This window comes from Eleutherodactylus coqui, chromosome 12 (genome assembly GCF_035609145.1).
Source record: "Eleutherodactylus coqui strain aEleCoq1 chromosome 12, aEleCoq1.hap1, whole genome shotgun sequence".
NCBI lineage: Eukaryota > Metazoa > Chordata > Amphibia > Anura > Eleutherodactylidae > Eleutherodactylus > Eleutherodactylus coqui.
Window position 1 is genome coordinate 42,414,332 of NC_089848.1, and position 18,936 is coordinate 42,433,267.

At 44.1% G+C, this 18,936-nt stretch overlaps 1 protein-coding gene across 1 annotated transcript in view; it reads right to left on the reverse strand.

Annotated features, from left to right (window-relative positions):
• Positions 1-202: 202 nt before the first annotated feature.
• LOC136586666 (collagen alpha-4(VI) chain-like) overlaps positions 203-18,936 on the reverse strand; it is a 192,238-nt gene continuing 173,504 nt past the window's right edge. The window contains exon 41 of the mRNA XM_066584828.1: positions 203-868. Coding sequence (XP_066440925.1) covers positions 702-868 — 167 coding nt within the window. The 3' untranslated portion in view covers positions 203-701. The remainder of the gene's footprint in view (positions 869-18,936) is intronic.

The window sequence follows — 18,936 nt, forward strand, 5'->3', positions numbered from 1 at the left end:
AAAGTTAGTGACACATTTCTTTTAAGACCAACAGCAGTTTTATAAAACTGTAATACCAACACAAATCCCTTATTCACCCAGTGCAAAAAATGCATGATGTAGTGCATGTAAAGTACTAGCTAAGTAAGTTTAACCCGGAGCATTTTAGGCATCTTCAAAAGTAGCACCAACATGTTTGGAAGGTTCCCCCCCTCCTCCCCCTTTCAAAAACCTTCTGTAACAGATGAGTTCTAAGGATTATAGCAGATCATTTCAGATATTCCTCATGGATCGTGGAGAAGCAGGAGCTATGTGGCCAGTATGAGCCAGCATAACATTGTTTGCAAACCAATTTAGTGCATATATTACACATTTCCACAATGCCGTTTCTTTCGAGCACCACATTGCTATAGAATGCCTGGTCCAACATAAATATTCTTCTCTAGCCTCCAAATGGATGAATGAAGCTTCTGAGGTGCAATAACCAAACAATGCAGTTTAAAGGGACTCAATACTTTACAATTTTAATGTTTAAAGAAAAAAGAAAAAAACACACAAATTTTTACCTATAAATTTTACAACTGACTTTTGGCAGCTATTGCAGAAATTGCACTTATACAATCAGTTTTCCGACAGTATCAATGTGGGGGCTCCTTAAATCCGGAACATGGTTACTTATTTCAAGCTGACACGACTGTGTACAGTGATCTACTAAAACCGCTCTATGATGAACAGGCGGCCTCGCACCGCTCTTTAGTTTCAAAACGATTTCTGTTTCCTCCGCAGCCTCCATACCAGAACTGGACGCACATATTCAGGTCTGAGTTGTACCACCACTTCAGCTCATAATCCTGACAGTCGCCTTCTTCTTGCTTCAACTTGCAGAAATCTGAGAATGAAAAAAATGTCAAAATATTCTGTACATTTTATTTTGATACATTTTTATGCTAAAGCACGGAACATTTATAAAATAAGTAAAAACAGATGGAAACATTTGGGTAAAAATACAGATTTGCAGCTGGATAATCCACATTATCCAGTAGGGTTCTGTATAGTAGAGCAGCCTACTTTAAAGGGGTTGTCCCACTTCTAGCTGTTGTGCTGCAGGAAGAAGACAGCTCCATACATTGCTCAGTGGCTTGGATTGGTACTGCAAGACAAGTTCTAGTAAAGTGAATAGGAATCAGCCTGCAATACCAACCTGGACCACTGCATAATGTATGGAGCTGTCTGCTTTCTGCAGCATAACATTGGGACAACTCATTTAACACAGGTTAGAGAACTACATGATAACACCATGAACTTCCTTTGTTACCCCCATAATGCCACCATAGAATATGCCTTTCCTTGTCCTTTGCTGATGTTTGTGTCACTGTCTCCTAAAAGGTGACAGCTTTCTTTGATAGTAGCATTTGCTCACTGCACTGAGGTGGCTGCTATTGCAAAAGTCTTCTTCATCTAGGTAACTCTTGGTGAATATTCAGAAGTTGTGGAATGACTTCAGATTTTTGCTGCTGACTCCACACTGAAAATATGTGACCATCTACAATAAATACAAGTGAATGTAGTGGCAAAAGTCAACAAGAAATTCAGTGTATGCTGCAGATTTTCAAATCCACACCGTGTCAATTCTTTTGGGGACATGAGGATTTCCAGCACGGATTTTAATCTTGCAAAGGTAATGGTGAAATCTGCAGCATGTAAATACAGCCACCGATTTACTGTATATTCGTGGCCAGATCTGCAAGAGAAAAACGACAATACTTGTGGCCTTAGCCTAACCCTTTCCAATCCACTGTCTGACATCTAAAGACATGCTGATTGAAGACTGTACAGCTCCGATGTCGGAAGACGTCCGGCAGGGTATTCTTACTGCATATTACTGGCCACTGTGTTGTCGGGAGCCTCTCCAGCATGTCCCATACCGCAGGACTGGCTCTAGCCAGCAGATGGCGCCATTGTATAATGGCTAAAAGAGAAAGCCCCCTAGAAAACCGTGAATCCAAAATTGGATTGCAAAGGGTTAAACACATTACACTAAGAATATCTAAAATGTAAAAATATACCTGTACATCCACACCATGTTTTTAGATTATACGAGGGGTGTGATGATAAATTTTTGGCTTTTCCAAGTTCACTTACTTTTAGACTTATAATAACTTTAATCACATTAAGGCCTTAGTCAGACGGGCGTTTTTTCGCGCGATTTGCGGATCGCATGACGGATGCGCATCCGCAAATCGCGTGACCGGTGTGCGCAAGTCGCCCGCAAATCACCCGAAAATCTGCTCCTAGCCGCGTTTCATTAGAAACGGGCCGGAGCAGTCCAGCGCATTGCATTCAATGGAGACGGCAATACAGCCGTCTCCATTGAAAGCAATGCGCTGCGGGCGAGCCCGGGATGAATTGTTGGTAAGGGCTTAAATATATAAGCCCTTACCTGCAATTCATCCTAAAATGTGTAAAAATAAAAAAAAATTGTATACTCACCTTCTGCTGGCAGCCGGAGCTCCGTGCGGCCGTCCTGCAGTGGGTGTGAAGGGGGTGTGAGTCAGACCTGCCCCCTGATTGGCTCAGCGCTGAGCCAATCAGAGGCATGCCTCACTCACACCCATTCATGAATTCATGAATGGATGTGAGTCAGACCTGCCCCTAATTGGCTCAGCGCTGAGAGGCAGCAGTCACTCACCCATTCATGAATTCATGAATGGGTGTGTGAGTGTTTTCAGCCTCTGATTGGTCAGGGCTGTGACCAATCAGAGGCAGATCATTCAGCAGGCGGGGATTTTAAAGCCCCGCCGGCTGAATAGTGCCAAGAAGCAGTTCAGGAGAACTGACAGCGGCCGCGGCTGGACTCCGGCTGCAGCGGAAAGGTGAGTATACAATTTTTTTATTTTAACACATTTTAGGATGAATTGCAGGGAAGGGCTTATATATTTAACCCCTTCCCGACAATTCACCCCGCGCATGTCGGCAGCCCATTGCTTTCAATGGAGCGGCTGTATTGCCGCTCCATTGAATTCAATGGGCAAACATCGTTCTTCTCTGCCACAGCTGTTTTTTGTTCTATAATTTATCGGACGAGCGCATAAAAAGCGCTCATGTGTCCGATACCATTGCAAAGCAATGGTTTTATAAAATCGCCGGACGCATGCGCATGCGCAAATCGCGGCTAAAAACGCCCGTCTGACTAAGGCCTTATTATGTTTTAGGTGTCCAACCTAATTTTCATAGTTTTAGTCTGACTCATTTTTGTTGCAGATCTAAAGTGAACATGGTCTCCAAACTTCAAGGCAAGCTTTCGAAAGTAAACTTGTTTCTTCAACACAAAGCCACTCCTCAAAGCGGGAATACACCGCAAAAAATAGCAGTTCTTCATTTTGAAGTTTGAAACATTTATCCTGATCTGCCATTTTCTGGTTTCCTTTCAATTACTTTTGAAAGTTTGCCTTGGTGTTTGGAGATCACATTCACTTCAGATGTGAAAAAAATGAAACAATCAGGGTACATCTATATATTTTATTTAACTTGTTTTTATTGAGAAATTATCTTTTTTTAACAGTTATACAGGCCCTCAATTCTTATACAAATTACATGCCATTAGCTCTGAAAGTGGTTACATTCTAAGGAATCATGACATATACATATTGAACTTTTCCATATGATTCCAGAGCGGTCTCTCCTCTCTCGAGTATTCTCAGGTTATTATATCTCTGAGTTGTGTGCCTTCGGTCCGGCACGCAGATCCTCCTCATACCTCCCAAGTCTCATCTCACCCCTTGGATCGGGGGGTCCCCTGACATAGATCTCTCCATATACCATGTGGTCATTCTAAAGGATTCGTCTATGGCCCTCTTCACTCGGGTTGGTAGAATATCTATAAAGCTCTTCCATACCTCAAAGAACTTTTTTACTTGTGTCTTCTTTTGAAAGGAAGCCTCAACCCAATCCATCTGCTTAAGAAAGGAGAGTTTCTCTAGGAACAGCTTAATCCCTTCCCGCTCCATGATGTATCGGTACGTCATGGAGCGGCGGGGTATGTATGAAGAGAGGTTGCGTGGCAACCTCTCTTCATACAGTGCTGTTTATAACAGCTGACACCCGCGGGCAATAGCCGCGATCGGCCGTTCGTGGCTATTAACCACTTAAATGCCCCGAACGATGTTCGGGGGTCCTGCACGGCCCCCCCGCGGTGAGATCGGGGGAGCCGTGCAGGTGTCATGGCAGCCACGATCAAAAAATTGCATGTTAAAGTCCCCCTGGGGGACTTCAAAGTAAAGTTAAAAAAAATCTATAAAGTTTTTTTAATTGTAAAAAAAAAAAAGTTATAAAAGTTTAAATCACCCCCTTTTGCCATATCTATTATTAAAAAAACTAAATCACAAAATAAAAATACATATTTGGTATGGCCGCGTCCGTAAAAGTCCAATCTATCAAAGTAGTGCATTATTTTTCCCACACGGTGAACATCGTCCGAAAAAATAAAATAAAGAACGCCAGAAATGCACTTTTTTAGTTACCCTGTCTCCCAGAAAAAACGCAATAAAAAGCGATTAAAAAGTCGTATGTATTCCGAATTGATACTACAGGACATCGGAAACTACAGGACATCCCGCAAAAAATGAGCTCTTGCTGAAATACATCGACGAAAAAATTAAAAAGTTATTGCGCGCACAAAATGACCGCAGAAAATAATTGAAAAAAATTAAATGTCTTTGAAAAAAAAAAAAAGAGTAGTATAATAAGAAAAAACCTATACAAGTTTGGTATCGTAGTAATCATACTGACCCATAGAATAAAGTTATCATGTCGCTTTTGTTGCAGTTTGTGCGCCGTAAAAACAAGACGCACTAAAAGATGGCAAAATGTCGTTTTTTTTTTCATTTTACTTCACTTAGAATTTTTTAAAAGTTTTTCAGTACATTAAATAGCACCATTGAAAAATACAACTCGTCCTGCAAAAAACAAGCCCTCATACAGCGACGTAGATGGATAAATATAGGAGTTACAATTTTTTGGAAGGGGGGAGAAAAAAACAAAAATGGAAAAAGAAAAAGGGGCTGCCTCATTAAGGGGTTGAAGGGGAAGAGGCTGCATGAATCCAGGTCTGTAGGACTGTTTTGACCCCGGCCATGACCATCATGTGTAGGAACTTACGGCTTTCTGGTGAGCATCTTAATTTGTCCTGGTCTATAAATCCAAAAATTGCCCAAGTAGAGTTGAATAGGGCTGCTGAAGTTAGTAATGGTGAATCAATGCATCCTGGTCCAGAACCTCTGAACCACGGCGCAGTCCCACAGACAGTGGGAGAGGCTCGCCTCCCCCCACCAGCACCTGAAGCATTTATCATTGGGATATATTCCCATTTTGTGACTTTGCTGGGGGGGTTATGTATGCGCTATGATATAGTTGCAGGGTCATCTCAACATATCTGTTCGAAGGAAGAGAGCTTAGGCTATATTTTACCGCTTTTAGTAGCTATGATACCGTAAGTTCCGGTATGGTCCATTTGGTGAGTGCTGTTTTGGAGGCTTCACGGTCTATCTGTGTATTTAAGGAGTGGTAGAGTCTAGTCGTGTGTCTATGTGCATTAGTGAGATGCTTTAATTGTGACTGGTTTAACTCCCGCCATTCACTCTGGGGTATTTTTAATAGTACTTTGTCCACATAGCTCCTTGTCTCTAGGTAGGGGAAAAAAGTTATGGGGATTTGCGGGAACTTGGGTTGTAGTTCTCCAATTGATAGTGCTTCATATATGTTTTTATGTGGTAGGCACCCAATGTTGGTTATTTACCCCCTGTGCCAGGAGTGAAACTCTACATGCGATATGTTTGTCTGGAAGTATGAGTTGTTTAATAGCATTACATCTATACATTTTAGATCAAACACAGAAAAACTTTGATGTGATAAAAGTATTATTAGCCGAAAAGTAGGTGAAATAGGAAAAGCCTGAGACCTGGCAGCACCGCCCTTGTACACTGTACAGAATTGCATTCAAATAAGTGATGACAGTCATACTGACTTAGTCAATAGACAATACTGAATATTGGTTTCATATGCTGATATTTTATAAAATTACTGGGCTGCATACTGGAAATATCTACTATATTAAGAACCTGACTTCTAAACCAGTGAGACGTGCGAATGTGGGGCAAAGAAAAATATTTCTGTACAGGAGCACCTTATTAAATGTAAGCAGATTTATATTGTAATACAACAAGTGTTACATAGCAAAAAAAAATATCAGTATAAGAAAAAGTTGATATTTTACATCTCATCCCCTAGAACATTACCAATTTGTTAACCAGGGCTATAAAATCACATATGACTTAGGCTAGATGCACACAGCCATAACTACGATTTGCCCCGAGGGACTCAAGCACAACTGACACTGGATACTTGTCTGTGTGCTGTTTAATCTACTGCACATTCACAGGCATCGCATGTCCTGCTTCTTGTCCATGAAATGGACAGCAATATTACGTGGCATTAGCCATTTCCCATGAACCATGGATCTGTGTGAAAAAACACATGTGCATAGCCTATAATGGGGCCGCGTACTGTCCGTGAACCAAGCCATAACAATTCTTTGACTCTGCATAAGCCATGACAGAGAAAGTAGGAAAAAAGTAGTTGTAGGTGCAATCTCTTTTCTTAACCCATTATGAGTAAGCACTGTAAATTTACCTAAAAAATCCCTAAAAAGTGACTGGTCCTTAAGGTACAAAACAGCCTGGTGCCTAAGGCGTTAAACAGGCACGAGACGTATTTTTAAGCTCGGCTCCTCTGTTTTTATTAAGTAATAATCCAGCATACAATAGACGCGTTACGGGGGCCATTGTGCCCCTTCCTCAGAATTTTAGCTTGGGGACACAGAGTCAGCACAGAGAAGTGGAGTAAACCCCTTTTTTCCCCACACTTATTCCATTTGCAAGTCCTCCTGGGAATGTGTGACATTTCATGGATCGCCTGCACCCACTCTGACTAATCAAGAATCGATCAGTCTCACACCCATATATAGAATAAGGGAGGAGAAAATAAAATAAAATCCCCAAATCAAAACATTGGTTTAAAGACTTTGGAACTCTCAAGTTCATACTCCGCTCCCTCTTTTTTGCTCTCATCTTTCATGACAGTGATAGTAGCTGGCTTAATTAAGATAAGCGGAACAGCCCGCCCCCTCTAATGACTTGACAGGCACAGACAGATTCCATATCATGTGATTCGGGGGCAGAATCGGGCCAGTATTAGAGGTTTCAACACTGTGGGTCAAGGTAGGCATTCCCTTTCAAAATGTATCTTGAGGCTCTCCTGGCAAACAGTTGACTTTGCCAGTGCAAGCTGTGTATATTTTTCCCACAACAGCTACTACAGGGACAATGTAGTATTACATGGCGCTAATTAAATATGCGACCATCTAAATAACACAAGGACGGTTCAAGTACACCAGTATGAAACTTGCTCATACAAAGCAGCAAATGGACAATCCCCTTCTATGGTGTCAATACGTCTCTTAATACGTCACATGGATAGCGGTTATCTTCATGAATCAAGATCTTTGGCATTTTATATCTGTAGGTTCCTCAGATGTAAATCCAGCACTACATATGAAACCTCTCAGACAGCGGGGAATAAACTGTATTTACACAGAGTATTGTTGGCCAAGCACATTTTCAATATGGTAACACTTGCTTGGCAGTATATTCCTTATAAAAAGTAGGGTTGGCTACAGTAAACAGGAAACAGAACTCTTCTGTTCTGCAAACTCTTCTTTTTTCTTTTTCTTTGTTCTGTAACATGATTTGCTTGTTGTCATCACATTTAATTGCAGAATAGTGCAGGGTGTGCAGCACAAGTACATGAGACACATGTTTTGTATCTTGGAGTATATGCAGAGCACTACTAATCTAGTAATTAAGATCAACAAATCCAAAAACAATTACAAAGAATGACAACCTTGAGGGTGTGGCCTGACCATGGCAGAGTGAGGACTCTGCTCTCAAGCGCTCCCGCTCCTGGAGGCGCCTTCAGCCTGCCACACCACACTACTCACTGCCTGCAGAAACAGCATGGGCAGCAGCAGGAAGAGCCACTCTCAGCAGTGTCCAGGAGTGCATTCTGGTGCTCCCACCAATCGGGGAATGGAAGTTTTCCTCCTCAGCGGGAAGCGGTCCATACCCAGCCAGGGTGAAGAGGAAGATGGCACCGGCAGCATGCGGGAGGAGTTGCTGCCAGCAAGCAGCATGCGAGTGGAGCAGCGCTCAGCTGACCGGAGCCCTTCTCGGCTCCTCACCATTAACATCCCTGATGATGACAGGGGCTCTGGAGTCCTCAGCTAACACATAGGCACCGACGGCTGTCCCCCAGCTCCCCTGCATACAGTCCCATGTGTCAGTCGGTAGACATCATGCAGGGGAGAAGTGAGCAAACCCCTAGATGCAGGAAGCAGGAGAGACTAGGTATGACGGTAGGGGCAGATGAGTGAACTCCTCCACAACCATTAAGAGAGTGCTCCCACTCTGGTCACACTGGGAATACCCAGCCCAGAGAAACTGTCACCCCTAGTCTCCTTCACTCCACGGGACAGGATTATGGGCTCCTTGGCAGCTCACCCACAGGCAGCCCCTGCTCAGCCTATACGACCAAGTCCGAGACAATTCTCGCCCTCCTATGATCCAGCAGTGGACAACCATAAAGCCCCACAGGAGGCTCACCCACCAGCCATGGCTATCCCCCACCCAGACACAGTCATGCTGAACGGCCATGGCTCAGGGAAGCGTCAGGGTGAGGTACAGCTATCAACCGGATTACGGGACTCTCTCCCTCCTTTATCGTAACAAGTAGGTCACGATCATACGATGTCCGAACTCCGTGATCTGAGAGCTCAGCTGTTGTGTATTCCTACAAGAGAGAGCATGGAAGCATATGTATCATTCCTTAAATCTGCATACCAGACTGAAATTTGCTCTGTCCGCCAGGATGTTCACCATCTGGGTGAAAGGGTCTTGACAACAGAGGGCGATGTTACGTCACTTGCCGATAAAGTGGAGCATCATGAGTCTGCGCTTGCCACGGTTTCTCACCAGCTATTTTTTCTGATGAACTCTCTTGATGATGCTGGGAACCGGGGATGCAGGAACAACATTCGTTTTAGAGGCCTCACTGAAGCTATAAAACCCTCCCGGATGGAAGATACAGTCCGACAAATCTTCAATGATCTATGATGAGTTCCCCCAGATGCCCCTCTGGAGCTTGACAGATGCCACAGGGCTCTCGGTCCACATTCCAGAAACCCAGACCGTCTGCGTCTGGTTCCAATTGAACAAAGCCATTATGAGAGGTGCCCGAAAACGTCAGGCAATACTATAAAAGGGGTCATAACTCCAGATCCTGCCAGACCTTTCCAGTTTCACCCTGGCCAAATGGAGAGCTCTCCGCCTGCTACTGGAGGAACTTCACCATCGTGATATAGCCTACAACTGGGGATTCCCCTTTCGTTTACAGGTTCGTTACAGAGGAGTCACAAGGGAGCTTAGACACCCTGATGAGGCTCCAATCTTTTGTGAAGCACTTGCTCTCCCCTTGATGGATATTATGGGCTGGCCTACCTTTCCCACCCTATCCACTAAGGACTTTCTTCAGCAACCGCACAGGAGCCCCAGAAGAAGACAGCGATGTCAAGAGGTTCAAGTTGATGTGCGTTCCCCACCGGGCTCTCCACATAACTGACCAGCTCAGGTTAAAGGAACTCTGCCTATACATTTTTCTATTTTTCTCTCAAGTTTACTATGCTGCCATTATTATGTTCAACATGTTTATCAGTGAACAGTCTTTAGTAGGTGCACATTATTGCTCTTATTGATTTGTGGTGGGTTGGGGGGGTGTTTTCCGTGAGGGGGTCTTCACTTCCCCCACAGTTTTTTTTCTCGGGGTGCAAGTGTCCCCCTCATTTTTTGTATGCACCGGTCAGGGTAGCGGCTTCCGTTTCCACTGATTGACTGCCACTTCCTTAGTTTCGGGATTATCCCAAGTAATTGTTTGCTTCTCATATTATCTGTTGTTCTCCCCTTCATTGTTTGTCCCTCCACCATTTTGGTTTCCTCTCTCCCACCCTTTTTTTTCTCTTCTTTCTCTTCCTCTCGGGTCTTTTTCTTTTTTCTTTTTTTTTGTGGCCTCCATGGGGCTATAGCTGCCATCACCCGATATGTCTTGATTTAATATGCGGGGTCTAAATATGGCGCAGTAGAGGAGTCAGGTTCTGTACCAGCTATATAAATTAAAATCTCATGTCTTGTTTCTCCAGGAGACGCTCTTCCCTGCAGGGCATGTTCCAGCTCTGAGAGATAGGCACTTTACAGCATGGTTCCACAGCACAAACCCGACAACTAAGTCAAGGGGAGTATCGATAGCCATCCACAGAATGGTACCTCATGAGGTTCTGGACATGGTGACTGATCTGGAGGGATGCTTTATCTTCATAAAGGTCAGAATGTGAGGCAAACTTCTAACTCTTGCGATGTGGTACCTTCCCAATCAGAGTCCTGTGCAAATGGGTAGAACATTACGTAGCAAACTAGCGGACTTTGCAGAAGATGTAGTGGTACTGGGGAGTGACTTTTTCCCCTTGGTCCCTGATGAAGACAGTACTTCTGGGGGGGCGACAGTCTCAGCCACACGACTCCGTATGTTTCACAAGGCCCCTAGACAGCTGCAACTAGTGGATGTCTAGAGGGTGACTCACCCTACAGACAGGAACTATTATTATTTTTCTCCTGCCCCTCGTACACATAGCCGCATTGATCTAATCCTTACAGATCACCATGCCCTAACATGGAGCCCAGTGGCCTCCATCGGGTCAGCGTTGTGATCAGATCACGCCCTGGTCCTCCTCACATTAACCGTCCCAGTTGCCCAAGAGAGGCCTTGGTCCTGGAGATTGAATGACAAGGACTCGGTGTGCTGTGCTGATTTTAGCAGTACCATCGAAAACTTCCTCAAGGATCACTCTGCAGACAGCACATCCAAACCAGTCCAGTGGTAGACGCTTAAATCCGTCCTAAGGGGTGGTCCTTATTAAACACGGGCGCGCCTTAAATGCGAGATGGCCGCCACAGTTGTTGTTCCCCTGCTGCCGAGATCGAGTCCCTGAAAACAATGTTCCACTGGTCAGGTGCTTTAACCACCCAGAACGAGCTGCTGAATACTAGAGAAGAGCTGAGACACATCCTTGACCAAAAATACTTGCGATTTTGCAACTGCTTGAAGCGCTACTCCTATAAGCATGACAATAAATTTGGATGCTCAATGGCACACTATCTCCGCAGTAGGGCGAATCTCACATATGTTCCCCACATACTGGACAGTACAGGCCACAAGAGACATGACCCTAAAGAGATCACGGAGGCATTCCGTGCTTACTATCACGGAGTCTACAATATAAGAGGTCAGCTGGCTGATATGACCCCTGACAGCTGTAAGAACAAGATTGACAAATATATCACGGGGTCGGCCCTCCTGAGAATTCTTGGAGAGGATAAAGAGGCCTTAGAGATGGACTTTACTGTGGAGGAGATCAGCAAGGCCATTAAGGCATCGCCCTCGGGGGAAAACCCCTGGCCCGGATGGGTTCAAATCCATTTTCAAGTAGTTTTGTGAAATCCTTACCCCTGTACTGAAAGATACATTAAACCAAATTTCACCCTTGGCCCCATTCCCTTCACAAGCACTTATGGCCCATATTATGGTGCTCCCCAAGCCAGGGAAGGATCCGGGCTGTGCCCCAGCTAGCGCCCTATCTCGCTCATTAATCTAGATATCAAGTTGTTCTCAAAACTTCTAGTGCACAGGCTGACACCCACTCTGCCGGCCCATATACATAATGATAAAGTGGGATTCGTAAAGGATCAGGGAACTAGGGACAATACTAATAAGACCCTTCTGTTGATCAGTCAGGCCAATCAGCTGTTGCAGCCATTTTGTCTCCTGCAGTGGATGCAGAAAAGGCCTTCAATCGCATTAGTTGGGACTTTCTGCATTCCTCTCTGATGCTGTTGGCCCCCTAGTTTTTTAACTGGATTTTTGCACTGTATCGGAATCCGTCAGCACGGATTCGTCTGAACAGCCTACTGCCCGACCTAGTGCCTATCTGGAACGAGACGAGACAGGGTTGCCTGTTGTTCCCCCCTTCTCTATGCCATTGTTATGGAACACTTGGCTGTGGCACTGCGAAACAATTCCGATGTAAGCAGTCCGCAGATTGGGATTCAGGCTTGCAAGGCTGCTTCATATGCAGATGATCTTTTAATGTTTATCTCCCAGCCATGCATTTAATTCTCAGCAATTCTTCAGTTCTCTAAATTTGAAACTAAATAATTTCAAACTTCTACAAATCCGAAGCCTTGAATGTCTCCCTCCCGGCTGGTGAGGTGGCTCACTTAGCTAACCAATTCGATTTTAAATGGCGAGCAACTTACATCCAATATCTAGGGGTGCATATTGCGGCGGACGTTTCTTCCCTATACATCTCAATTATGTTCCTCTATTGGAGAAACCGACACGTGACCTGGACGGTTATGCTGCTAAACAATTGAGCTGGTTCGGGCGAGTCAATGTCTTAAAAATGGATGTGGCCCCGAAAATCTTTATACCTCTTCCAGACCCTGCCAATTAAGCTTCCCGCACAGTTTTTTTAACAGATTCAACAGGTGTTTCATAGATTTGTGGGTGGGGGGTGGGGGGAGAGAAATAGTCATATCAGTTACCGGACCATGTCCTGTACAAAACCCAAAGGGGGAGTGGGTCTACCTGACCTTAAGATCTACTACTCATCCGCGGTCCTCACTAGGCTATTGGACAGGCATTACCATGCTGGCTCGAAGTAATGGATGGGTCTGGAGACAGCACTGGTGTGGCCTCATATACACCTGCTCCTTCGGAGGACAGGCTTGCAGCTCTCCCTCACGCACCCCTGACCCTGAACTGTCTTAACGTATGGGATAGGTTGACAGCTAGAGGTGAGTTGTGATCTGCAGAGGGGCCCTTATTCCACAACCCTGCATTATCCCCTGGTGAGGAGAAGCAGAGATTCTTTTGTTGGAGAGAGGAGGAGGATATACGGTGCTGTCAAATAGCAAGCTCTAGGGATCTTCCATTATTTAATGATTTACAGGCGTCCTGACCCAATCTGAAGTTACTGTGGCTCTGGAGAGCCTGGTCGGGGTCATGCCGCCTCCGGGACCCTCCTGAACCTATTGAAGAATTATTTCTACAAACTAGCCCCCCCCCCCCCAGCACCCCCGCCAAAGTCCTCTCCAGAATTTATGGTATCATACTGGGGAAGCCCACTTAGGGTCTCCCACAGTACACCAAGGGATGGTTGAGGGACTTGTCCCTGGAGCTGCAGGATTCTGATTGGGAGAGGGGAGCCTGTGTGGCACAGGAGAAAAACTTTAAGCTCCTCTCCAGGTGGTGCAGATGTCCAGACCTGATTCACCGTATATTTCCTTCAGTGCCAAACTCCTGCTGGAGATGTGGTTCCGGGCATGGCACCATGCTACACATTTGGTGGGAGTGCCCGCTTATTCAATATTTCTGGAGGAAAGTTTTCGAGCTGTATGAGGGCATGTCCCGTAGCACGTGGAGGCCTCCCTACAGCTGGCCCTGCTCTCTGTCATTCCTGGTCCGTTTGCCATGATTAAAAAGGGTCTTCTGCATTATTTCCTCACCACAGCCCTGGCAGTTATCCTACGCCATTTGCAAAGCAGTGTCACTCCCACGATTCTGGAATTTATCCAGGAGCTGAATCAGCTAATGTATATGGAGGAACTGGTGGATGAGAATCAGTCATGACTCGGTGCTTGCACCAGGGGACATTACCTCTACCTCAATAGTCAATAAGTGATAGGTCCCTCAAGTCTAACCTACATTTCTACTGTGTCGATTCAAAGGAAAAAAAAAAACGTATAAGGTAGTAGGCCCTGCTCCCAAAGCACTGACAGATGTACTTCCAGGTGTATTTTTATACTCATTCATTATGCAGCTACCCCCAGTATATATAAGTGAGATAGTGCTACCTTGGTTGGTTATTTCTTTCTGTCTGAAAGTTCCAGCCTCCTCCTCCTTAGATGGTCATGTGATCAAACTTGTGACCATCTCAGAATTACTTAGAATTACCGATTCTTTTTCAGTTTCTCAGTCTGTGTGATACTATTACAAAGATCTACCATTGCAACTGCCTGCAGGGAAAACAGTAATTCGTGTGACAGTTACTGATGATGATCACACATCTCCTGTCACACAGTTATAATAAAGGAGATAACAGCTCCTGACTGTATACTTATGGTCTGTAGCTTATTTAGGTGAATATAGAAGGTAATGATAATTAAACTGTTCACCCCCGCAGGCACAAATTGTATAGCCTTAATTAGGGTGGGATACATAATGGGATTGATTGAAAAAATCTAACTCAAGATGGTGCCTGACAAGCATCAGACAAGCGTGGAAGTTGCTAGAATACACAGAGGAGACCTCCAGAGAGTGACAGGCAATCAGGTGAGGGTCACAGGCATTGAAATACAGTTAGGGCCAGAAATATTTGGACAGTAACACAATTTTCACGAGTTGGGCTCTGCATGCCACCGCATTGGATTTGAAATGAAGCCTCTACAACAGAATTCAAGTGCAGATTGTAACGTTTAATTTAAAGGGTTGAACAAAAATATCTGATAGAAAATGTAGGAATTGTACACATTTCTTTACAAACACTCCACATTTTAGGAGCTCAAAAGTAATTGGACAAATAAACATAACCCAAACAAAATATTTTTTTTTCAATATTTTGTTGCGAATCCTTTGGAGGCAATCACTGCCTTAAGTCTAGAACCCATGGACATCACCAAACGCTGGGTTTCCTCCTTCTTAATGCTTTGCCAGGCCTTTACAGCCGCAGCCTTCAGGTCTTGCTTGTTTGTGGGTCTTTCCGTCTGAAGTCTGGATTTGAGCAAGTGAAATGCATGCTCAATTGGGTTAAGATCTGGTGATTGACTTGGCCATTGCAGAATGTTCCACTTTTTTGCACTCATGAACTCCTGGGTAGCTTTGGCTGTATGCTTGGGGTCATTGTCCATCTGTACTGTGAAGCGCCGTCCGATCAACTTTGCAGCATTTGGCTGAATCTGGGCTGAAGGTATATCCCGGTACACTTCAGAATTCATCCGGCTACTCTTGTCTGCTGTTATGTCATCAATAAACACAAGTGACCCAGTGCCATTGAAAGCCATGCATGCCCATGTCATCACGTTGCCTCCACCATGTTTTACAGAGGATGTGGGGTGCCTTGGATCATGTGCCGTTCCCTTTCTTCTCCAAACTTTTTTCTTCCCATCATTCTGGTACAGGTTGATCTTTGTCTCATCTGTCCATAGAATACTTTTCCAGAACTGGGCTGGCTTCTTGAGGTGTTTTTCGGCAAATTTAACTCTGGCCTGTCTATTTTTGGAATTGATGAATAGTTTGCATCTAGATGTGAACCCTTTGTATTTACTTTCATGGAGTCTTCTCTTTACTGTTGACTTAGAGACAGATACACCTACTTCCCTGAGAGTGTTCTGGACTTCAGTCGATGTTGTGAACGGGTTCTTCTTCACCAAAGAAAGTATGCGGCGATCATCCACCACCGTTGTCTTCCGTGGACGCCCAGGCCTTTTTGAGTTCCCAAGCTCACCAGTGAATTCCTTTTTTCTCAGAATGTACCCGACTGTTGATTTTGCTACTCCAAGCATGTCTGCTATCTCTCTGATGGATTTTTTCTTTTTTTTCAGCCTCAGGATGTTCTGCTTCACCTCAATTGAGAGTTCCTTTGACCGCATGTTGTCTGGTCACAGCAACAGCTTCCAAATCCAAAACCACACACCTGGAATCAACCCCAGACCTTTTAACTACTTAATTGATTACAGGTTAACGAGGGAGACGCCTTCTGAGTTCATTGCAGCCCTTAAAGTCCATTGTCCAATTACTTTTGGTCCCTTGAAAAAGAGGAGGCTATGCATTACAGAGCTATGATTCCTAAACCCTTTCTCCGATTTGGATGTGGAAACTCTCATATTGCAGCTGGGAGTGTGCACTTTCAGCCCATATTATATATATAATTGTATTTCTGAACATGTTTTTGTAAACAGCTAAAATAACAAAGCTTGTGTCACTGTCCAAATATTTCTGGCCCTAACTGTATGTGTTTTCGCTTGAGTGGCCCTTAAAGCAATTCTTTCAAGAGGTGAAAAGTGTAATAACATTAATAGAAAAGGAAATATTTGATATGTGGTGAACCTGAAAGCAGATATTTTTCTAGACTTTCTGACAATAATCTCAGTAAAGTACATTAACTTCAACCTCTCTACAGACTGAAATGGCATTATTGTTAATTTTAGTCTAAGATATTACAGTATATGCAATTCAAAATGAACTGTTTATCAGAACTCGAACTCAGGACCTCCTGTTCCCAGACTGGCGGCTCTCCCTGTTGAGCCATGCAGGCCTTTGGAGCAATTCCCTTACATACCCTAGCCTTTTTTTTTGTTCCTCATAGCTCAGTTCCTGCCTCCATGCCCTAGCACCGCTCAGTTAGGATTTCCTATAAAAGCCTGTGCTTTATTGGCTTGATCAAATGTCATCTCCTAAACCTGCTCCTCTCCTGCAAACTGAGATTACTCATTACCGGCTGCTGGCTTCCCTCCTGACTACATTACCTACTGTATCCATTGTACTGCAAACAGAGACTGCCTGTTGCTGATTCCTGGCTTTCCTTCTGACTACTTACCAGACCTGCAGCTGCTACACTTGAGGCTCCACCTTAGTTCCTGAAATGCTACACTGTGATTAGATCATCCAGAACTTATGCTAAGGATAATCTAAGAAGCTGCAATAGTCAGCTTTGCTCTTTTTTGCTTTTGATTGGTCACAGCACTAAGCCAATCAGAGGCCCCACTTTCTGGAGGTGGGGATTTTTCCATCCCTAGCCTCCAGAAGACAGATGAAGACTGTCAGGGATGGGGAGAAGAGACACACAGCGCTCCTAGGCGAGTTAACTTTTTTTTTTTACTACAGCTAGGAATGATTATCAGGGAAGAGCTTATATTTCTAACACTTCGCTGAAAATCACTGTGGGGTTGCCTGCAACCCATTGCTTTCAACAGGGCCGGCGGCAGCAGCGGAGATAGAAGAATCCCTTGCCATAACTGTCACAGCTGTGGCAGAGGATCGCAATCTTCTCTGTATGTTTTTAATGGGGGGGGGGGGCAGCCACCGGCCCCATTAGCAATAAGGGGAAACCCCTGGATGTGACAGCATCCAGGGGTTTCACATCCAAGGAATCCCCTACTGCAGCTGTCACAATGTAGTGCCAGCCCCATTGTAAGCAATGGGCACGGAACTTCAGTCTCACGCATTTCGAACATGCATGGAGCGTGTTGTTTTTTTTTGCGCACGTAGGTGCGCAAAAGAAATCGCTTATGTGACTGAGCCCTTACGACAAGAAAAATACATTTTTTGCATCGGCATGTTCAAACCAATGTAACTTTTATTTCTCCATCTATAACAAGAATTCCTGAAAGTCTTTATGCTGACTGAGGAAAAGAGTTAAATGGTGCCCATCCCCCCACCAAGAAGACTCATTTATGTGAGCACTTAATTGTTTAGATAGTACACTACATTACTTATGTAGTGCATTGTATTATCACCAACTGCCACTTTCTTTACTGTGATCAGAGCTAAGTTTAACTCTGGCAACATGTCATTTACAGCCGCAATCTCACACTGGTTACAGGGGCTGTACCTCTGAGCTCCCTCATGACCACAATACAGAAACTACTATCCCACTGCACTATACATGTATGGTGCATGTTGGGAAGGTGGTAAAGATAAGGCTTTTTTTACATTACTTTGGACTTCACCATACATGTCAGTAAAATCTCTTGACACTTTTGCTGAATGCAAGGCTGCATATATTTTTGTGATAGCTAACTGTATAGGAAAACTTAGCTACATGATCTACTAGAAAGACTAGAAGTACTTTACTTTTTCTGCCCCCAAGGCATGTTCATTTGCACATGGGACACAAAGACGCACCAATTAAAATGGCTAATTCGTCTAATGAGCTGCAGATGTGTTCTTTTCCCAGTGGCATTACACGCTGTTTCACACATCTCCTTCCATATTGTGAGCATTTGTGCACTCCCCCATTGACGTCTCTGGGGACCTTTGGTGCACAAATACACAGAAAAATAGAACATGTTCTATTCTTTTTTTTTTGCGTGTCCGAAAGGCGTATGCAAAAACAAAAATGTATACAAACCCATTGAAATACATGGATTCTATTCTCTGCATGTTGTACGTGCAATTACATCCATGTGAACCTGCCCTAAGTTTAGGCCCACCAGGAAGGACCGATTTCTATTACACCATGAACAGAATGATTACAACCTACATGTACCACCCCAAAAAAAGACTTTGAAGTAACCATGACACATACTAAAAACCAACCTTGAAGATCTAGTTTAACATTCCAGAGAATGAAAAGGAAAAAGAAGCCTTGGTCTATAATATATAAGGAAACATGGAACAGACATGTTAAGAGTATAGAAACCGCCGGCCAATTAATGAGGTCATACCACCAAACCATGGCCAACTGATAAGACCAAGCCGTGTACAGACTCCCAGAAGAATCCACAGACACAAATTGTCTGGAACTGATCTAATCTTAAGGAAATAGGTCACCGCCATATAATGGCATCCAGATATTCGGTTCTATACAGGACTTTCCACTGAACACTGCCTTAGTTTTCCATGTTTGGATTTCAATGAGGAGTTAATGCAGTGTACTTTCAGTCCAAGTTTTAACAGTTCTCATCTAACTATTTTATATCCCTTTTCCATAGAAATAAATGACATAAATTTCCAGTAAAA